This window comes from Ranitomeya variabilis, chromosome 2 (assembly GCF_051348905.1).
Source record: "Ranitomeya variabilis isolate aRanVar5 chromosome 2, aRanVar5.hap1, whole genome shotgun sequence".
NCBI lineage: Eukaryota > Metazoa > Chordata > Amphibia > Anura > Dendrobatidae > Ranitomeya > Ranitomeya variabilis.
The window spans coordinates 575,739,078-575,762,855 of NC_135233.1; the positions used below are offsets into that span (position 1 = coordinate 575,739,078).

At 45.6% G+C, this 23,778-nt stretch overlaps 1 protein-coding gene across 4 annotated transcripts in view; it reads right to left on the reverse strand.

The window, feature by feature from the left end:
• The window catches only part of LOC143807080 (hydroxysteroid dehydrogenase-like protein 1), a 153,565-nt gene that overhangs the window by 18,755 nt on the left and 111,032 nt on the right, over window positions 1-23,778 (reverse strand). For all 4 annotated transcript variants that reach the window (XM_077288282.1, XM_077288284.1, XM_077288283.1 and 1 more), the window contains 2 exons: window positions 22,841-23,096; window positions 5,203-5,648 (listed from right to left, as the gene is read on the reverse strand). In XM_077288282.1, the coding sequence (XP_077144397.1) occupies window positions 5,203-5,648; window positions 22,841-23,096 (702 nt within the window). The remainder of the gene's footprint in view (window positions 1-5,202; window positions 5,649-22,840; window positions 23,097-23,778) is intronic.

Sequence of the window (23,778 nt, forward strand, 5' to 3'; positions counted from 1 at the left end):
CTGCATTTCCGTGGACAACAGATTGGATTGGCCATCCAATTATGACAAATCACAGGCTTGGAGTCACGCAGAATCACCCGCTGCGATCTTTGGAGCGATGAGCTTTCTGCTGGCCCCTATCGTCCAGATAATTACATGATTGGGCGACGACTAACCAAGGAGGCCACAGGCTGTTCACAATAATTAGTTATTGGAAAACTAATAAAGAGCGTATGGCATATACACCTTCGCATTACAACACAGATGGGATATGTGTATATACCACCTTACGATCATTCCTAACTCCACGATAACCCCACACTCTTCGCTGCCACCACCAATCCGGTTTTTAAAAAAATAAATAAACATGGGCTGATAGGACCACTCTTCTTTGGAGGTTCACACCATCAGGGTCTTCCATCCCCTCTCCCTCAGAATAGCGGTCATATAGCGTCCCCCAGGCTCACCAACTCACATTCTTGACCATTTTTATGCATTGCTGCCACACGTCATGTCCTCAGAATTGCCAACCATTATCCTGGGAGACTTCAGTAGCCCCACTTCCCAAACTGAATCCTAGCTTCTATCTCTAGCCACTTCTCGTGGCCTCTCTTAACTTTCAACCTCTACATCTGGGTAAAGTGTCAATGGATGCGCTGCTGATGAATATTGAACTGGTTTTCAAATGTATAAATTTGCCTTCTGACCGAGCACTCCGCCTCCTAGTCACAGGTGTTTGAATTGCAGCAGGTGCATTACCCCTCCACAGAGAGAGAGAATAGTAGTCTCATAAGAGGTTTTCATAGGCACCCATTCAGATGGAGACGTTTATTCTCAGTGAGGAAAGGAAAGCGTAGGACCTGGTATAAGAGAGATGCCGTAAAGTGGCTACCAGGTACTCATAAAATTGGCCTTTTTTATGCGCTAAACGCTCTCATTTTTCATATTTCTAGTGCAGTAATGCAGTTAAATTTTCATGTTTCATGTTTGCATGTTTCAGCGCTACAGTGTGCTACCTTATTTGCTTGAATGTATGGGAGTTGGCGACTCTAGGTTTAGCACCTGTTCACACTTGGTCTGTGTATGGATGTGACGGTCAGTTTTTTCAAATGCTCACATATCCCAACCCCAGGGGCATGGTTTGGCACATAAAATGGAGGCCGGGTGTCTCATTCAGTGTCTGTGGCTGGAGGTGTGGAGACCTCCAGTGTGTGTTGCTAAAGACACGAACCTGACCTGAGCGAGCGGACCCACAGTACTATATGGGCTATTTATTTTCAGTTTGTTTTCACTTTGTGCCGAGACGGCTATCTTTGTTTGCTTGTGCTGAAACAGGATTATGAAGCTAATAAACCTGACCAGACACTTTCTCATGAAACCGCTTCCTTTGCCTACCTCAAAACCGCAGCTGAGTGAGTACAATCCTCTACACTTACCGCAGACTTCATCCCAAGCCTAACCCACTTCAACCTGTTTCGAACAACTGGTGTCGTCCCCGCATGATTTAAACATACCTCGATCACACCCATCCTCAAAACGCCCTCCTTTGACCCATCCTCTGTGTCTAGCTATTGCCCCATCTTACTTCTCCCCTAGGACTCCAAACTACTGGAACAACATCCATTTTGAACTGCCCTCCCACCTCTCCTCTTTGACCGCTTACAATCTGGCTTCCAACTGCATTATTCCACTGAAACTGCCCTGACTAAAGTTTTCAACGACTTACTAACCACCAAAGCGATACCAGTTTGTCATCCTCCTCCTGGACCTGGCACATGCCTTTGACACAGTGGACTATTCCCTCTACTAAAGACTTTCTGATCTCTTCACATTACAGACCTGGCCCTTTGACAGGGCATTCAGTGTCACCCACTCATACATCACCTCCTCATCTCGCCCCCTATGTGTCTGTGTCCCCCCAAGGTTCAGTTGTAGGCCCGGGCACTATGCTTAGGGAGCACGCGCTCCCTCCTTCTTAAAGGGACCGTGCGCATCACCCTAAGGTGTCCCCAGCCAATAGCTGGGTGACACTTTTTATTTAAGGCTCCTCTTCCAATATGGAGGTGCCTGAGCAATGTTGTTAAATTGCCTTGCATGCTTGCTAGTTGCCAGATTCCTCAGGTCCACCCATCTGCTTGTCTACCCTGTACCCGTCTGCTTGTACCTACAGTGGGTACGGAAAGATTCATACCCCTTTAAATTTTTCACTCTGTTTCATTGCAGCCATTTGTCAATTCAAAAAAGTTCATTTTTTCTCATTAATTTACACTCTGCACCCCATCTTGACTGAAATAAAGAGAAATGTAGCAATGTTTGCAAATTTATTAAAAAAGAAAAATTGAAATATCACATGGTCATAAGTATTAAGACCCTTTGCTCAGTTTTGAGTAGAAGCACCCTTTTGAGCTAGTACAGCCATGAGTCTTCTTGGGAATGATGCAACAAGTTTTTCACACCTAGAATTGGGGATCCTCTGCCTTTCAGATGCTCTCCAGCTGCATCAGGTTGGATGGTGAACCTTGGTGGACCACCAATTTTTGGTCTCTCCAGAGATGTTCAATTGGGCTTAGGTCAGGGCTTTGGCTGGGTCAGTCAAGAATGGTCACAGAGTTGTTCTGAAGCCACTCCTTTGTTATTTTAGCCATGTGCTTAGGGTCTTTGTCTTGTTGGAAGGTGAACCTTCGGCCAAGTCTGAAGTCCAGAGCACTCTGGAAGAGTTTTTCATCCAAGATATCTCTGTACTTGGCCGCATTCATGTTTCCTTCAATGACAACCAGTCGTCCTGTCCCTGCAGCTGAAAAACACCCCCATAGCAAGATGCTGCCCCCACAATGCTTCACTGTTGGGATTGTATTGGGCAGGTGATGAGCAGTGCCTGGTTTTCTCCACACATACCTCTTACAATTATCATCAAAAAGGTCTATCTTCATCTCATCAGACCAGAGAATCCTATTTCTCATATTCTGGGGGACCTTCATGTGTTATCATCAAACTCTATGCGGGCTTTCATATGTCTTGCACTGAGGAGAGGCTTCCGTCGCGCTACTCTGTCATAAAGGCCCTACTGGTGGAGGGCTGCAGTGATAGTTGACTTTGTGGAACTTTCTCCCATCTCCCTACTGCATCTCTGGAGCTCAGCTACAGTGATCTTGGGGTTCTTCTTTCCCTCACTCACCAAGGCTCTACTCCCACGATTGCTCAGTTTGGCTGAACGGCCAGGTCTAGGAAGACTTCTGGTGGTCCCAAACTTCTTCCATTTAAGGATTATGGAGGCCACTGTGCTCTTGGGAACCTTGAGTACTGCAGAAATTCTTTTGTAACCCTGGCCAGATCTGTGTCTTGCCACAATTCTGTCTCTGAGCTCCTTAGCCAGTTCCTTTGATCTCATGATTCTCATTTGGTCTGACATGCACTGTTAGGTCATATATAGTGTGAGGCAGTGACCCCTGTTACAGCTAGGGTGCGCTGTATGTGCACTGCAGAATGTGCATGGAAGCATAGTGAGGCCATGAGGGCGTACTCGACACAAGTGTGGCTGTAATTAGAATAGTGAAGCAGTGACTGATTAAAAAGCCCTGTAGTAGTGGGGGAGGTGTGTCAAGTGTGTTCTTGGAAGCAGACAGGGCAGTTGTCAGCAGAGCTCTCTCTGTGTGGAGCAGCACAGAGGCTAAAGGAACCAGACAGACTGACACCCTGCGTCTTGGGCTGTATTCCAGAGTATAAAGAGTGCAGTGCGCTGAGTGAGTACAGAGACTTGTTACCGGCGTGCGGTCACCCAGGGAAAATGGACAGAGGGAAGTTCGACCTGTGTATTGACTGCGTCATGTAGCCATGCATTATTAATGGACTGTATAAAGAAGCTGTATACTAGATTGACTGTGTGAAGTAACACAATAAAAGAACGTTTTGTTTGAACTTGTTTGGGTCACTGCCGTTTCACTGTGTATGGTCATACCGCTGCATCACAATAGACAGGTGTGTGCTTTTCCATATCAAGTCCTATCAGTTTAATTAAACACAGCTGGACTCCAAAAAGGAGAACCATCTCAAAGAGGACCACAAGGAAATGGACAGCATGTGACTTAAATATGAGTGTCTAAGCAAAGGGTCTGAATACTTATTACCATGTGATATTTCAGTTTTTCTTTTTTTATTAAATTTGCAAAAACTACTACATTTGTGTTATTTTCAGTCAAGTTGGGGTGCAGAGTATACATTAATGTGACAAAAATGAACTTTTTTGAATTTGCCAAATGGCTGCAATGAAACAAAGAGTGAAAAATTTAAAGGGGTATTAATACTTTCTGTACCCACTGTATTTGTGCTCTTTTATTCATCAGCTGGTTCAGCCTGCACCTGCCAGGGATCCGCTAACACCCGGTCCAGCCTGCACCTGTCAATGCCCATCTGTCTAACACCCAGTTTAGCCCGCAGCTGCCAGAGCCCATCTGTTCAACACCCAGTACAGATTGCACCTGCCAGTGCTCCTATGTCTAAAACCCAGTCCAGTCAGCGCCTGCCAGTACTCATCTGTTTTGGGCCCATTTGAAGGTGTTTTGTACACGTTAGTTTTAGACTCCCATTGACTCCAATGACGTTTGGATATGTTCGGCAAATATTGCAATCATAATCTGAACCAAACATTGAAATATTCACTCATCTCTAGTCCTTGGGCACTCCAGGACTCTTAGAGTATGTGTACACAATGTCTTTTAGACACTGGCGCACCCTCCTGGTTTAGCAAGAGGAAGAACACTTGAGTCCTTTTGTGTCTTGAGGCAGCCTTGTTGCTGGCATTTTTATTTTAAATTATACTTATACCATGGTGCAAGGCTTCCAAGTGGAAACCGCCTGAAGAAAACACAATTCACTTCTTATAAGTTTGCTGAGTCTTTACAAATGTGAGGCCCTTGAAAGAAGCTCAAAAAGACTGAACATATGAACAGCTAGTCATTTTGACTTTACACTACATATGTTCATCCTGTTTAGGATTTTGCAAGCTCTTTTTGAGGTGGGGTTCAGTGCAGACCCTACTGAAAAAGCCCTTAGGTCAAAATCCTTACAGCAGTATGATTTTATTCAGTTTTACAAACCTACAGAATATTTACAAATAACGCTGCTGAAATCAGCGAATTTCCAGATGCTCTCACAATCAAAGTAAACTTGGTGATACATTACTGGAGAAAATTTATATTTTTGTTTTAGATGCAGCATTAAATATACCTTGGAAGCAGCATATACCGTCATCAGAGGAACGGGTTTCCAAGATGTTATCGAGGAGACGTTGATTATTGCTCCCCTCTTCCGCTGTAGCATACCAGGCAGGACCACATAGACCATCATTACAGCCGCCACAATGTTGACATTGATGATCTCAAGACTTTTTTCTTCTGGAACTTCAGTGAGGCAGGCTGGATAATCATAAAGCACTCCTGCATTGTTCACCAGAATCCCGACATCTACATCTACCAGAGCCTCCTTAATGGATGGGAAGACCTCAGGGCCCTTGTTGAAATCGGCAACTATGATACGAGTTTTCACCCCGTAGGTTGCTGCTATGGCCTCAGATACATTTTTAAGCTTTTGGATGCTGCGGCCTAACAAGATTATGTTCACTCCATGCCTGGCCAACTCCTCAGCATAGGCTTTGCCAATACCATCTGAGCCTCCTGTGGTAAACAAAAAAAAAAAAAAAAAAAAAGAATAAGCAAAAAACCCAACCATATTTTTATATTAAATGGAAAGTACAACCTGTCAAATGAATATGCAAAAATAAAGGTGTACTATGGCATTAATACTAGAAAAGGAAGTACTGCCTCTTGGAAACCCCATTTGGAACAAAACATTTGGTGGGCTCCATACACATTGCTTTGTGAAATGCTTGAGGCCTTCAGAGATTTCAGTAAAACTTTTATATTGTTTAACTCTTTATGCATTTTTTTTGTAAAATTATTTTCTAAAAGTCATAACTTTAAAATGTTTACATCAAAGTAGGGGCTTGTTTTTTGTGAGATGAGTCGTATTTCCTAATGGCATCAGTTTGGGATATATTTAAGAAATTGAAAAACATTTTATGGGGGGGTGGAATAGAAATAAAACAATGCATTTCTGCAATTTGTTTATTTTTAAAGTAAAAAATGTGCAGTAGACGTTGCAGCCACTAAACAAAGTGTGAGGCTGCTGTGTGTTTAGCCTCATGCTTTCCTTATATCCAGCATCCAGAGCAGTGTTCCCCAACTCAGGTCCTCAAGAGCCACCAACAGGTCATGTTTTCAGGATACTAAGGAAATCCATTGAAGGATGATCCCTCGATGCCAGTGTTTCTCAACTCCAGTCAGGGCCGTATTTAGAGTTTCTGCTGCCCTAGGCACTTTTAGTGCTGCCTCCCCCTTTGGTGAGTATGACACTATCGGCAGTGACTTTGGCAAGAATCGCTGATGTGAAAGTCGCCTTTTGCAGCAGATCCGGCAGTTTTTCTGCATGTGCCACGTAACGGATCACTTACGGCAACACTGCGTTTGGTCTCATTCATTCCCTATGGGATTTGCGGCACTTGCCATGATCTGGCAAATGCGGTACCATACCTCCCAACTTTTGAGGAAGGGAAGGAGGCATAAAGTTTGCGGCGCGCGTAGTGCGCCGCGGCAAATTTTAGGCCACGCCTCTGATCACACCCATTTCACAACTAGTCACACCCATATCCACGTCCCAACCACAGCCATTTAGCACTGCTGATCACACTGTTTTATATACAATAATTATAAACAAAAAAAAATATGGCCACACAGTGCTCCATACTGTATAATGGCCACACATGATGCTCCATACCACACATGATGCTCCATACTGTATAACGGCCACCACACATGATGCTCCATACTGTATAATGGCCACCACACAGTTCTCCATACTGTATAATGGCCACACATGATGCTCAATACTGTATAATGGCCACACAAGATGCGCAATACTGTATAATGGCCACACATGATGCTCCATAGTGTATAATGGCCACACATGATGCTCCATAATGTATAATGGCCACACAGTGTTCCATACTGTATAATGGCCACACACAGTTCTCCATACTGTATAATGATCCCACATAATGCTCAACACTGTATAATGGCCACACATGATGCTCCATACTGTATAACGGCCACATGATGCTCCATACTGTATAATGGCCATTGGCCACACATAATGCTCCATAGTGTATAACGGCCACACATGATGCTCAATACTGTATAATGGCCACACACAGTTCTCCATAATGTATAATGATCCCACATGATGCTCAATACTGTATAATGACACCCCCCCCCGTATGCATGGCTCATTTCCCTCCCATATGCATGGCTCATATTCCCTCTCCTGTATGCATGGCTCATATTCCCCCACTGTATGCATGGCTCATATTCCCCCCCCCCGTATGCATGGCTCATATTCCCCCCCTGTATGCATGGCTCATATTCCCCCTCCTGTATGCATGGCTCATATTCCCCCTCCTGTATGCATGGCTCATATTCCCCCTCCTGTATGCATGGCTCATATTCCCCCTCCTGTATGCATGGCTCATATTCCCCCTCCTGTATGCATGGCTCATATTCCCCCCTATATGCATGACTCATATCCCCCCGTATGCATGGCTTATATTCCCCCCCGTATGCATGGCTCATATTCCCCCATCCCCCGTATGCATGGCTCATATTCCCCCCCCCATATGCATGGCTCATATTCCCCCACTGTATACATGGCTCATATCTCCACCCCCTGTATGCATGGCTCATATTACCCCCCGTATGCATGGCTCATATTCCCCCCCCCCTCTGTATGCATGGCTCATATTCCCCCCCCTCTGCATGCATGGCTTATATTCCCCCCCCGTATGCATGGCTCATATTCCCCCACCCCCCGTATGCATGGCTCATATTCCCCCACTGTATACATGGCTCATATCTCCCCCCCCCCCCCGTGTATGCATGGCTCATATTCCCCCCGTATGCATGGCTCATATTCCCCCCCCCTCTGTATGCATGGCTCATATTCCCCCCCTCTGTATGCATGGCTTATATTCCCCCCCCGTATGCATGGCTCATATTCCCCCACCCCCCGTTTGCATGGCTCATATCCCCCCCCGTATGCATGGCTCATAATCCCCCCCCCTGTATGCATGCTCATATCCCCCCCCTGTATGCATGGCTCATATTCCCCCTCCTGTATGCATGGCTCATATCCCCCCCCCTTATGCATGGCTCATCTCTCCACCCCCCGCTCCCATCATGCATGGCACGGCTTACTGTCCTCCTTCATCCCCCCTCCCATGTCCCCGCGTCCATCATACTCACCTGTCCCACACCGCGTGGCCGCGCCGACATCCCTCTGGCTCTGTCCCGACTCCTGGCGCAGCACCTTCTTCCTGCGTGAGGGGTCATGTGATACAGCTCATTAAGGCCATTAATATGCTCATATTCATGACCTTAATGAGCGGTACCACTTGACCGTTCATTCAGGACGAGCTGCAGACGCCGAGACCAGGCATCGCTGGAGCAGGCAAATACGGCCCTGACTCCAGTCCTCAAGACCCACCAACAGGTCAAGATTTCAGGATATCCTCAGTAATGAACAGGTGATAATTTCATCACCTGCTAAAGCATTAATTCTATCACCTATGCAATACTAAGAAAATCCTGATAACATGACCTGTTAGTGGGTCTTGAGGACTGGAGTTGAGAAACACTGCTTTATTGGCCGGCGTCACACTAAACGTTTGGAAAATCAGTCCGCGTCTCCCTGCCGAGAGTCGCACGAGTGTAATGTGACAGTCGTGCGAGTACAAGCTGATTATTCACAACTAGCATCCGATTTACATCCAAATGAAGTGCGATTGCTATCTGCTTGCAATGCTTTTTTAACATGAGCCTTTACATAAAGCAATTCTGTCATTTACACATAATTTTCAATGGAAATATTTGTCAACACACACACACATATACAAAATATATTACATATATATATTGACGCAGCGACCCATGTGACAGCCAGGGGACGCTGCATGTGCAGGATACGCATGGAGGAGTAACTGTAATGGTGAGAATGAAACAGTGTCTGGCATGATTGTAAATGGCCGGTATATGTCGCAAAGGGAGTCTGCGCTGTAAGTCTGTAGTATTGTTGTCCTGGGACCTGTAGTCCCACAAGTATTTGTATAGTTAAAAGGGAGGCTTGCCAGGTTAGTCAGAGAGCTGGGTGGGACTGGCTAACCACACACATACCTCCCACCTATGGGGGTGGTTACAGGTACATAATGTGACCAGGGTTTGGATCACATGTTCAGAGTGTATGGACCGGAATGGTCAGTGTGTAAAGTTCTGGATGGTCTGTGTTGGAATGTCCTGGATTCCTGGAAGCACATGGTAAGTCCATGGACTGAGGGCCTGTGTGTTGGAAGTGCCTGGGACTAGACTTCCTGAATAGCGCACGGAGAGGCCGTATCTGCAGAGCCTATAATCGCTACTGTGTTGGGGAAGCTACAGTTCCGTCTGTGGGTTTGGACTATCTGAAGTGCCCTGGTCACAAGGACAGTGATCCCAATTCAGCAGCTTCCCTGGGATCCAGGACTGACAGGAGTCAGTGTGTGGAGCAGGAGCTCCTGTAAGATAACTGCAGATAAAGGGGATTATGGGCAGATAAATATCTGCCATTGGAACAGACTGTCAGTGGTTTGAGTGTTCCTTTGATGTTAATGAACTGTTCGCCGAGTTAAAGTGCTATGGACTATGTGTAGACATGTGATGTGCAACATGGCCTACGGTGTGGTTTATGATGCCTAACTACACCAAATAGACTGTTTTTGTGAGAAACCGTGCCTGAGTGCTTTAATCCCGTTGCCAAGCGAGTGTCCCCCAACGTACTCAGGTAGCGCTGTCTCGCAACATATTATATAAAAATTGTACATTCACACTGAAGGCATCAAAACTATGAATTAACACATATGGAATTAAATACTTAAAGAAGTGTGAAACAACTGAAATTATGTCTTATATTCTAGGTTCTTCAAAGTAGCCACCTTTTGCTTTGATGACTGCTTTGCACACTCTTGGCATTCTCTTGATGAGATTCAAGAGGTAGTCACCGGGAACGGTTTTCACTTCACAGGTGTGCCCTGTCAGGTTTAATAAGTGGGATTTCTTGCCTTATATATGGTGTTGGGACCATCAGTTGTGTTGTGCAGAAGTCTGGTGGATACACAGCTGACAGTCCTATTGAATAGACTGTTAGAATTTCTATTATGGCAAGAAAAAAGCAGCTAAGTAAAGAAAAACGAGTGGCCATCATTCATCAAGAAATGAAGGTCAGTCAGTCCGAAAAATTGGGAAAACTTCGAAAGTGTCCCCTAGTGCAGTGGCAAAAACCATCAAGCGCTACAAAGAAACTGGCTCACATGAGGACCGCCCCAGGAAAGGAAGACCAAGAGTCATCTCTGCTTCTGAGGATAAGTTTATCCGGGTCACCAGCCTCAGAAATACTCAAGCTACTTACCGGTAGCGGTGTTTTTCAGGAGCCCATGACAGCACTAACGAGAGAGGGGATCCGCCCTTCACAGACAGGAAACCTACAGAGATAAAAGGGCGGCACCTCTCTCCCACATCAGTTGGATTACAGAGCATAAGAGGACCTCCTTGGTTAGTAGCACATAAATAATTTATACATTGCACCCTGTGATTAAACTTAACAATTTATATAAACAAGTGGTGATAAGCCATGCCAGCATAAAGGGAGGGAATATAGGAGTGCTGTCATGGGCTCCTGAAAAACACCGCTACCGGTAAGTAGCTTGAGTATTTATTCAGTCGCCATGACAGCACTAACGAAAGATTTACAGAGAAAAGAGTCTTAGGGAGGGACTACTGCTTCCAGCACCCTTCTACCAAACGTGAGATCGGAGGAGCCACCCAGATCTAATCTATAATGCTTAAAGAAAGTAGACGGAGATGACCATGTGGCCACCTTATATATATCCTCAATTGACACCTCCGACCTTTCCGCCCAGGATGTCGCCATGGCCCAAGTGGAATGAGCTCTTATTCCTTCCAGGACTTCAAGGCCACCTGCTGAATAAGCCAAAGATATCCCTTCCCTACCCCATCTACCTAAGGTGTTTTTGGACACCCTAAACCCTTTCCGGACTTCCTGAAAGGATATGAACAAAGAACCATTTTTTTTCCAAGGGTCTGTTAAAGTTACATATTTGAGTAGACATCTTTTAACATCTAATATATGGAGTTTGAGTTCTTTTTGATTTTTAGGATTAGGACAAAAAGTGGGGAGATTTATCTCCTGAAGTCTGTGGAATTTAGACGCTACCTTAGGAAGGTAAAGAGGATCCATTCTTAATACTACTCTATCGTCTCTAAACTTAATGTATGGAGGCTGTCTAGAGAGGGCTTGTAGGTCAATAACCCTTCTTGCTGATGTGAAAGCAACTAAAAGAGCCGTTTTAAAAGACAGGATTTTTATAGGAGCAGAATCAATAGGCTCAAAGGGGGGTTCAGTTAGAGCTATAAGTACCAAGTTTAAGTCCCACAGGGCAAGTTTTTCTTTAACAATGGGTCTTGACCTAGCCGCTGCTTTGATAAATCTAGCAACCCAGTAATTGTTAGTTAAATTTCAATTATATAAAGCTCCTAAAGCTGATACATGAACTCTAAGAGTGCTAGTGGCTAGTCCCATCTCCAGACCCCTCTGCAGGAACTCCAGAACTTTAGTAATACTGACTTTCTGACCCATCTCTGCTCCTGAAATAGTTAAGATTTTTTTCCAGACTCTAACAAATATTCGTTGTGGAAACTTTCCTACTTATAAGTATTAATCAGACCTTGTGAAAACCCCCTCCTTTTCAGTAATGTCCCTTCAAATTCCACACCGCCAGATGTAATTTGGACACTCGTGGATGGAAAATTGGACCTTGGGAGAGAAGGTCTGGGAGTTCTGGAAGAATCCAAGGCTGGGAAACACATTTTCCTCAGCCACGGAAACCACGGCCTCCTGGGCCAGAATGGCGCTATTAGGATTACCCGAGCTCTGTCCTCCCGTATCTTCCTTAGAACAATCGGGATCAAGTTCAGTGAAGGAAAGGCATAGGCTATGTTGAAACGCCATGGAATTAGAAGGGCGTCCACCACGTACGGATTGTCTCTGGGGTTTAGGGAGCAAAGCTGGTGACTCTTTTTGTTCTCTTTGCTGGTGAAGATGTCTATATCCGGGCGCCCCCATAGAAGTGTGATCTGGTTGAAGATGGTTTGATTGAGAATCCAATCTCCTTGCCTGAGTCTTCTGCGACTTAGGTAATTTGCCATGATGTTGTGTTTTCCCTTTATATAAAAAGAGATGTGAGCGACAGTAGAGGAGTTTCGGCTATCTGAAAGATACGACCCGCCGTTTCCATTAAAGATCTGGATCGGGTTCTCCCCTGATGATTAATATAAGCTACCGTTACCTGATTGTCTGAAAATAGCCTGATGTGTCGGCCCTGTAAGGACATAAGGAAATAACTCAGAGCTCGTTCTACCCCCAATAACTTTTTAAGGTTGGAGGATAGGTTTTGCTCGGAATGTGAACAAACTCCCTGGACCCACATATCACCCATAGGTGCTCCCCATCCCCTGGGGCTAGCATCTGTGGTCACCACACGAGATATCTGGTTTATCCAGGGAACACCTGTCCGTAGGTTTGGCGTGTGTAACCACCAACGTAAGGAATGTATAGAAGCCTCAGACAAAGAAAAGGTACTATCGAGGTGGCCTTCTAACCGACGAGTATTGCACAGTACATCCCACTGTAGGACGTGGTACTGGGCCTACAAGACGTGAGTGAGCCTAACAGTGACATCGCCCCTCTTAATGTGACTGATGGATTGTTAACAACCTTGAGTACTGGCTGTTGAATTTTGTCTACCTTTGTGTCTGGTAGGTGGCATTCTTGCAACCTGGAGTCTAAGACGAGACCCAGGAATTCTTGTACTCTTAGGGGCTGTAACCGTGATTTTTTAAAATTAATAATACATCCCAACCTTTGTAAGGCCGCAATTACTTTTGCTAGTTGGGCCGAGCAATGTGATTCTGAGTTTCCTATTATTAAAGGGTCATCCAGATATGGAACCACTAGAATATCCTGTTCATGGAGATGTGCCATGACCTCCACCATTATCTTCGTGAAAACACCAGGGGCAACTGCAACTCCAAAGGGGAGTGCCCTGTATTGGAAGTGTTTAACTGTCCCGCTTAGTGAGACTGCTACCCTTAAGAACTGTTTATGGTCTGCGTGTATAGGAACATGATTATAGGCATCTTTAAGATCTAAGACGGCCATGAAACACTTGTCAAACAGTAGCTTTATTGCTGTTTTTACCGACTCCATTTTAAACGATTGGACCCATAGGAACTTATTCAGGCCTTTAAGGTTAATGATGGTACGAAAAGAATTGTCTGGCTTTTTAATCAAGATGAGGGGGGAATAAAACCCCTTACCTCTTTGTGCTTCAGGATCTTCCACCAATACACCCTTTTGTTGAAGTTCCTGGACCTCAGATTCTAATGCCAGGTGTTCTGCAGGTGAAGAACGTACAGGCGTTACCAGAAATTTATCATTAGGAATGTTCTGAAAATCAAACTTTAGTCCTGATTTAATAATGTTCAGAACCCATGGGCTACTGGAAATATTTAGCCAAGCGGATAGAAGGCCAAAAGCCTGCCTCCCACCCGGTCCGGCAGTCATTGTGGCTTTCTGTTGTCTCGAAAGGAGTTGAACATGTAGCCTCTACCTTTCTTCCTATTGGTGTCATATCTGGACCTTTCTCTATTAGATCTTGTACGATCAAACCATCTTCTATTAGTACCCCGTCTGTAGGAGGGTCTTCCTAAGAAAGGGTAATGTTTCTTACTATCCCCTGCTTTTTCCAATAGTTCATCTAGAACTGACCCGAACAAATGCACCCCCTTACACGGAATACTGCACAGTTTTGATCTGGCCTGCATGTGACCTGGCCAACATTTTAGCCAAATGGCTCAACGAGCAGCATTAGAAAGGGCCGCTGATCTGGCTGCCAGTTTCACAGAATCTGCAGAAGCATCTGAAAGGTATGCTGCCACTCCTTGAACCATAGAAAGAGGATAAAAATTCATTCCTCGGAGTCTTGTTTTTAAGTTGATCTTCTAAACTGTCCAACCACACCATCATAGAACTAGCTGTACAGGTGGCTGCAATTGACGGCCTGAGAGCTCCTGCTGACGTTTCCCAAGCCCCTTTAAGGAACACATCAGCTCTCCTGTTCAACGGGTCCTTTAAAGTTCCCAAATCCTCAAGTGGTATAGAGGAATTCTTGGAAGCTTTGGCTATGCTAGCATCAAGTTTTGGGGCTTTATCCCATGCTGAAGATGCCGCCTCTTCAAAAGGATATTTCCTCTTAAACGATGGCGAAAGAGAACCTTCCCTCTCAGGCTTCTTCCACTCTCGTAGAATAAGGGAGTTCACCTTGTCAATTACCGGAAAACATCTACAAGATTTCCGGTCTAGCCCTTTAAACATGACATTCTGCATGGATTTCTGATGGGGTCTCATCAATCCCCATAGTATTATTTACCGCCTTGACCAGCCGGTCTATACGGTCAAAAGAAAACACATGAATGACCGGACTCAGTCTCTGAAGATGATGAAGAATCCGTAGACTCCGATCTTAGCTCCCCTGAGTCACTGTACTCAATAGAAACTGGGGATCTGGGTTCTCTTCAACTACTATCTCTACCCCGAGAAAGGGATTTTACCGAACCTCTGATCTCCTGCTTGACCATCTGTCTCAGGCTGGTAAAGTCTGGCGTCTCCTCCGCTATCAAATGCTGAATACAAGGTCCGCATAGCTTCTTTATGTGGTTGTTCGGGAAAAGGACTCCACATTCAGCACATTCTCTATGCTTAGTTTTAGTGGACCGTTTATTTCCCTGATGAATAAGGAGAGAGGGAACATAAGGGGAGACACACATCACCAAGTGAACTTTCACGGAGATCACTCACCCCTAGAAAGTAATTGAGTGGTACCGTAGACTGCGGGGGATCCTTCACAGCCAGTGCATCATCTTTACGGCTTGAGGATCTTCCAGGTTTAAGATTCTGGCTGGTCCTTTCCCTTCCCGGGTGATTACTGCCACTGGACCTTCGCTGAATAGCCGACAGTTGGGGCTCCTCCAAGGAACAAGACTGCTGTTCTGGAGATTGCTGCATTGCATCATGCTCCTGAGACTCCATTTCCCAATAAGGATAAAGAGTCTGTGATAGCCCAAAAGGATTCCTTAAATAGCCTGGTCCCCCTCAGGTACCTCCCCCGGATGGGATCAGCAGGCCAATCCAGGTGAACTGCCTGGTACACAGCATATGGGAGGCCCCTCCCCCACAAGCCCGCCGTGTGTCGCCCTTAATAGCTTCACCTGACCCAGGAACTGCCAAGCGCCCCCGCATTCCCACGTTGTGTACTGCAGGGCGCCGCCATATTTACCGCTGCGGCCCAACTGCGCATGCGCCGCGCGTCATCACTCCTCACCGGCTACATTCTACTCGGAGCCGCCATATTCACCGCCGCAGCCCAACTGCGCATGCGCCGCGCGTCATCACTCCTCGCCAGCCTCAATCCACAGGGCACTGCCATATTCACCGCCGTGGCCCAACTGCTCATGCGCCGCGCGTCATCACTCCTCGCCGGCCACAATCTACAGGGCGCCGCCATAATCACCGTCGCAGCCAACTGCGCATGCCGCGCCGACACTCACCAGGCCCCCCGCTGTGACTGGAATGCCGACCGTGCCGCCACACGTGCGACTCCCCCCTGGTCCGACCGGATGAGGATGCCAGCTCCGCCGCAGGGCTCTGGAAGACAGGGCCTCCCATAATATACAAACCTGAACCTGCGGCGATGGGACAACTCAAAGTCAGCACTCCCCCTGAAGGCTGCTTTTCCCTGCTGCTGCCTACTCCCACAGCCCTCTGTGGTGTGGCACCTCCAAGACTCCGAACAATACCGAGGAAGGGGAGTTCCCGCCTCCTGAACCAGTCTGTCGGGCCCGGGTATAGTCTTCCATCTTCACCTTTCTTCTTAAGGTATGTCTGCAGGGTCCCCTGCCAGGGACAGGAAACCAACTGATGCGGGAGAGGTGCCGCCATTTTATCTCTGTAGGTTTCCTGTCCCTGAAGGGCGGATCCCCTCTCGCGTTAGTGCTGTCACGTCGACTGAATAAATTGCAGGTTAACAGCAGCTCACATTAGAAACCAGGTCAATGTCACAAAGAGTTCTAGCAGCAGACACATCTCTACAACAACTGTTAAGAGGAGACTTTGTGCAGCAGGCCTTCATGGTAAAATAGCTGCTAGGAAACCACTGCTAAGGACAGGCAACAAGCAGAAGAGACTTGTTTGGGCTAAAGAACACAAGGAATGGACATTAGACCAGTGGACTCATTAGACCTGTGCTTTGGTCTGATGAGTCCAAATTTGAGATTTTTGGTTCCAACCACCGTGTCTTTGTGTGTCGCAGAAAAGGTGAACGGATTGACTCTACATGCCTGGTTCCCACCGTGAAGCATGGAGGAGGTGGTGTGGTGGGGGGGTGCTTTGCTGGTGACACTGTTGGGGATTTATTCAAAATTGAACGCATACTGAACCAACATGGCTACCACAGCATCTCGCAGCAGCATGCTATTCCATCTGGTTTGCGTTTAGTTGGACCATCATTTATTTTTCAACAGGACAATGACCCCAAACATACCTCTAGGCTGTGTAAGGGCTATTTGACCATGAAGGAGAGTAATGGGGTGCTACGCCAGATGACCTGGCCTCCACAGTCACTAGACCTGAACCCAATCGAGATGGTTTGGGGTGAGCTGGATCGCAGAGTGAAGGCAAAAGGGCCAAATAGTGCTAAGCATCTCTGGGAACTCATTCAAGATTGTTGAAAGACCATTTCCGGTGACTACCTCCTGAAGCTCATCAAGAGAATGCCAAGAGTGTGCAAAGCAGTCATCAAAGCAAAAGGTGGCTACTTTGAAGAACCTAAAATATAAAACATAATTTCAGTTGTTTCACACTTTTTTGTTAAGTATAATTCTACATGTGCTAATTCATAGTTTTGATGCCTTCAGTGTGAATGTACAATTTTTGTATAATATATTGCGAGACAGCGCTACCTGAGTACGTTGGGGGACACTCATGAAAATACAGAAAAATCTTTAAATGAGAAGGTGTGACCAAACTTTTGGTCTGTACTGTATGTATGTAAAATAAATAAATATATATATATATATATATATATATATATATATATATATATATATATATATATATATATATATATATATATATATACCGTATATACTCGAGTATAAGCCGAGATTTTCAGCCCAAATTTTCAGCCCAAACTGAAAGTGCCCTCTCGGCTTATACTCGAGTCATGATCGGTGGTGGGGTCGGCGGGTGAGGACTGTCATATACTTACCTAGTCCCGGCGTTCCTGACGCTCCCCCTGCCCGTCCCACGGTCTCCGGGTGCAGCAGCCTCTTCCCCTGAGCGGTCACGTGGGACCGCTCATTAGAGAAATGAATAGGCTGCTCCACCTCCCATAGGGGCGGAGCCGCCTATTCATTTCTCTAATCAGCGGTGCCGGTGACCGCTGATAGAGGAAGAGGCTGCGGCACCGAAGACCAGCTGTCCGGGGGAAGGAGCAGGACGCCGGGAGCAGGTAAGTATTACATATTCACCTGTCCTCGTTCCACACGCCGGGCGCTGTCTCCATCTTCCCGGCGTCTCTCCGCACTGACTGTGCAGGTCAGAGGGCACGATGACGCATATAGTGTGCGCGCCGCCCTCTGCCTGAACAGTCAGTGCGGAGAGACGCCGGGACGGGACGCCGAGGAGCTGCAAGCAAGACAGGTGAGTATGTGTTTTATTATTTTATTGCAGCAGCACAGCTATGGGGCAATAATGGACGGTGCAGAGCACTATATGGCACAGCTATGGGGCAATGGTGCAGAGCACTATATGGCACAGCTATGGGGCAATAATGGTGCAGAGCACTATATGGCACAGCTATGGGGCAATAATGGTGCAGAGCACTGTATGGCACAGCTATGGGGCAATAATGAACGGTGCAGAGCACTGTATGGCACAGCTATGGGGCAATAATGGACGGTGCAGAGCACTATATGGCACAGCTATGGGGCAATAATGGTGCAGAGCACTATATGGCACAGCTATGGGGCAATAATGGTGCAGAGCACTATATGGCACAGCTATGGGGCAATAATGAATGGTGCAGAGCACTATATGGCACAGCTATGGGGCAATAATGGTGCAGAGCACTATATGGCACAGCTATGGGGCAATAATGGTGCAGAGCACTGTATGGCACAGCTATCGGGCAATAATGGACGGTGCAGAGCACTATATGGCACAGCTATGGGGCAATAATGGTGCAGAGCACTGTATGGCACAGCTATGGGGCAATAATGGTGCAGAGCACTATATGGCACAGCTATGGGGCAATAATGAATGGTGCAGAGCACTATATGGCACAGCTATGGGGCAATAATGGTGCAGAGCACTATATGGCACAGCTATGGGACAATAATGGTGCAGAGCACTATATGGCACAGCTATGGGGCAATTATGAACGGTGCAGAGCACTATATGGCACAGCTATGGGGCAATTATGAACGGTGCAGAGCACTATATGGCACAGCTATGGGGCCATAATGAACAGTATGGAGCATCTATTTTTATTTTTGAAATTCACCGGTAGCTGCTGCATTTTCCACCCTAGGCTTATACTCAAGTCAATAAGTTTTCCCAGTTTTTTGTGGCAAAATTAGGGGGGTCGGCTTATACTCGAGTATATACGGTATATATATATATATATATATATATATATATATATATATATATATATATATATATATACACATACACACACATACATATATATACATACACACTGTATATAAATATAGTAGATAGATCGATGCACGGCACTTGCACTGACGTCAAAGGTAAAGCGGGTTAATTGGCCATGAACTCGCAGGACCTGTCAGATGGCACCGAGAGCAGAACTTTCTCACGCTCGCGGTGCACTCAGACAGGGAATAGAAGTTCACATGGAGACACTGAGCACACAGTCAGTCAGTGTCGACTGGATGACAGGCTGTATGCATGCATCATGCATCAGTGCAGCCTGCCATCTAGATGTAGCAGAGCTGGACCAGTCGTGGGACAAATGGATTAAAAGCATCTCTGTGGAAAGGTGAGGAATATTGTTGTTTGTTTTTTTACCTCTTTTGCAGATGACTAGGGCATCGGGGAAAGGGCAAGGTCGTAAGTATGGTTTAATTAAGACTATTAAAGGAGTCTGTGTCAGTCTTTCAATTACAGGACTTTTTTCTGGGTGTCTGTGTTTTCTTACAATGTGACTAAGGGGTTAGTAATGAGCGCGTCTTACTAACCTCTATGTTTGATGTCACCTGACAATACAAAAGGTAACATCAACCACCCCAACTATCACCCCACTTGCCACTGCTACAGGGCACGTGGGAAGAGAGAGGCTAAGTGTGAGAATTGGCACATCTTAGAGATGTGCCTTTTCTGGGACAGCTGAGAGCTGATCTTTTTAGTCTGGGGGGCAGTATCCATGGCCCCTTCCTAGGCTATTAATATCATCCCGATGCTGTCTGCATAGCTTTTGCTAGTTATTAATTATAGGGGGACCCTACGTCATTTTTTTTAGGGTCCCCCATTTTAATAGCCAGTAAAGGCTAATTATACAGCTGTGGGCTGATAATAAAAGCCTCGGAAGATCCATGGGTACTACCCCCTTTCCCAGGCTATAAACATCTGCCCCCAGCCATCGGCTTTCCCTCTGCTGGTTACAAAAATTGAGCGGGAGCCCACACCATTTTATTCCAAAAAATAATCTTTTATTAATTAAATACATGTACAATAAGCTGTACTAATTGTATTTGTCACTAACATTTGTATATCTACCTATTCTATTTGTATTTACTGCTTGTTGGGCTCTCCATGAATGTGTCGTGAATGTGAGACAACAGCAACACATGCAGCTGCGATGACTATCAGCAGATCGGCCGGCGCGATCTAAGAAGCTGGGTTCCCTCTGCAGGGAACCCAAGCAAACTCGCTCATCTCTAGTTCTTACCCAGACTGTTCTTATTTATCTCTGGATTGTTTCCTACAACCCTTTGCCATCTTCAAGAACATGTATTGCCACTAACTGTTCCCAATTGTGCTCTTTTGGCCACTGGTTTCCAGGAGTGCTACTCCAGTATTGCAAAAGAATCAGTTGTTTTCCAGTCTATTAGTTTTGCAAATAAATACTGTATATTACATCAGCTGTCTTGTTGCCATTTCTAGGTCCAACAATTTATTTTTCTGGACTAGAGTGTGTTTTTTAGTAGTCTGGGACATAAATAATTGGCATCAACAGTCTTGTTGCCATTGCTAGACCCAACAGACAATTTTTTTGGACTAGTGTGTGTGTTTTTCAGTAATCTGGGGAATAAATAATTGGCATCAGCTGTCTAGTTGCCATTTCTAGGCCAAATAAATAATTTTTGAGGACCGATGTGTGTTTTCTAGTACAGTACTGTTGCAAATAAATCCATTCTTCTGCCATCTCTTTGCAAGTAGTGTTTAGAAAAAACACTTAAAAATTAGAGAATCCAATAGGGGACGTAGATGTGGCAGTGGTGGTGTAGCGGATATAGGGAAAGGATGTGATCATTCTGGGCCTGCTACGTGCCCAATTACAACACCTTCCTCTGGTGTACATAAGTTGACAGGATGTTGCACATCCTTTATGCGTCCTTTCATAGGCCTGAATACTCCTGAACGAATGGTAAGACCACAAGATGTTGAAAAATTGTTAGCTGAGAGTGCCTCCATTTCCTTCTCATTATCTTCCAAACATTCCAGTGCAGAAAATGCACAGTGGGCACCTGAGAACCATGGTCATCCGGCTTCCACTTCAACCCTTTCCAAATTAACCAAACGGTCTGAGCCCTAAGTTATGCAACAGTCTCTCCTGTTTTTTTGATGACTCCGCTGGATGTGGTTACATGCCTCATTCAACCACCCCTTCCCCAGAAGTGGAAGAGACCTGAGTGCACTGATGCCCAAGCACTTATGTTGGAGGATGAAGTTGTGGGATGGCTACTGCACATAGTCAGAGGACCAATGTCAGATGATGATGAAACTCAGTTGCCAACTACAGCATCTTTCTGCAGCGTGCAGACCAGCATTGAGGGCAGGTTTGAGAAGTCGGTGGAAGATGATGTGGGGGATGATGAGGGTCTAGTCCTCACATGGCATGGAGGCCATCCTAGTGACATGCGCATTTCGAAGTAAGAGGAGGTAACCGCACTGCTACAGCAGCACAACTGAAAAGGGTGCAGGGTGCACAGCAGACAGCCCCTAACCGATATGTCAGTTGCTACAGTACATCACGCTGCTGACATAAGAACCCCAAAGACAGTTCAAAAGAGCTCCCTCGCACGCCATTTTTTCAGAGAATGTGCTGTCAGCAGGTTATTTTCACACTGTGCCATCAGACCCTGAAGTGAGGCCTAAATGTCCTGAACCTATATGACGAAGCATCTGAATTTGAAGCATGAGATGCAGTGCAGTACGCACCTGAAAAAGCATCCGCTTCCGCCACCGCCTACTCATTCAGTCACAGGAAGACCTGCACCACCAACTTCTGCACAGCCAGGGGGAAATGACAGCAGGATGTTGTTAAACTCCTCTGTTTGGGGAACAAATCCCACAACTTGAAGGAGCTATGGACTGGGATCAAACAGCAGACAGATGAGTGATTGGTGCTGGTGATCCTCAAGCCCGCCTTGGTGGTGTGTGATAACAGGCAAAATCTCATAGCAGCTCTGGGAGTAGCCGGTTTTACGCACATCCCTTGCCTAGCACATGTGCTGAACTTGGCGGTGTAGAGCTTCCTGAAAAACTACCCATATATGTTGGAGCTGGTGTCAAAAGTGCAGGGATTGTGTGCACACTATTGTTGTTCTCATCCTGCTGCAGCTTGCTTGTCTGTGCTGCAGCATCACTTCTGCCTTCCTGCTCATCAACTGATATGTGCCGGGTTGCGATCCTTCAAATATTTCACCAATATGGCCAATCCTTATGACGCCATCAGCCTTACTATACCACTTACAATATATACCTACTGGAAAAAAAAAATTCAGGCCATGATGGATGAAGTGGTGGCATAGGAGGAAGAGCAGACCCAATTCACATAGTTATCAGGCATGTCATCCACACATCACCTGGAGGGTGGGTGTTAAGGACTGACCTAAGTTGGAGTAGTGATATTGTAACCACTAGGGGCAGCATCGGCAGATAGCGTAGTCAGGATATAGCCAGAGGTCGGTACACTTTGCAGCAGTGTAGTTGGAAGGATAAGCAGAAATCGTAGTCATGATATAGCCATAGGTCGGTAGACGGATCAGCAGTAGGATCTTGAGGATAAGCGGGAATCATAGTCAGGATATAGCCAGAGGTCGATACACGGAGCAGCAGTATAGTTGGGAAGATAAGCAGGTAACGTAGTCAGGATATAGCCAGAGGTTGGTACACAGAGCAGCAGTAGGATCTTGAGGATATGCAGCAGGTGGAAAGAAGCTACACTAAAGGCTGGGAGCTCAATATTAGATAGCTCTTTACATTTTATTCAGCATTTTATTGCGTACAGGCATTTACATTGATAAAGATATATTGTATTTTCCAGACTAGTTTCACTTACCAGTGACTACTGCCCACTCTCCATATTTCAGTATTGTATTGGTGTTACTAAAAAGTAGAGGAAAGACTTGATGTTTTATCAAGCAACAACACCCATTCAGTAAATGAAGACCTTCCCGCACTGTGTAGCAGGCTCCAACTATGGCCAGAATATCCAAATTATTGCGGTAGGATTGTACAACCTCTTTGGCTAGTGAGACAATGGTGCCTTGCACAATGTTTCCCAGCGTTGCAATATTAAAGTTGTATGCAGACATCTAAAAAACAATATAAAGAAGGATTACATTCTTTACATACTACTTAGTACTACACATTATTAATGATTTATTTTACATAGTTCCAAATTTGTGCATATGGTTCAATGCTAGATGCCCCACTTCCCCCTTGACCTTTAATGGGGACCATCAAGCACATGGTTTTGACTGCTAATATCTAGATATTAAGGGTATGTGCATACATCCGGAATGCATGCAGAATTTTCCTGAGATAAACCTGAGGTTTTCCGCATGCGTATTTTTTGCGCGGATTTCATGCGTTTTTTTGGCGGATTTTATGCGGATTTTTAGCGCTTTTTTCCGGACACTCCAAATGCTATAATATAATGGGAAATCCGCATAAAATCCGCAAAAATAATGAACATGATGCTTCTTTTCTCGCAATCCGTTTTTTTTTGCGGAAAAAAATGCATCATGTGCACAAAAAATACGGAATGCATTCTAAATGATAGGATGCATATGTATGCGTTTTTTATGCATTTTTATAGCGTTTTATAGCGAAAACACACACAAAAAACGCGAAAATTCCTGAACGTGTTCACATACCCTAAAGATTGAGAACAGCATTCACGAGGTTGGATTCAGACCGTTCCCGATTTTGTCTTGGGCTTCCATTTGAGCCCACCCCTCAAAAAATGGATTCAGACATACTTTTGTCAGAGCC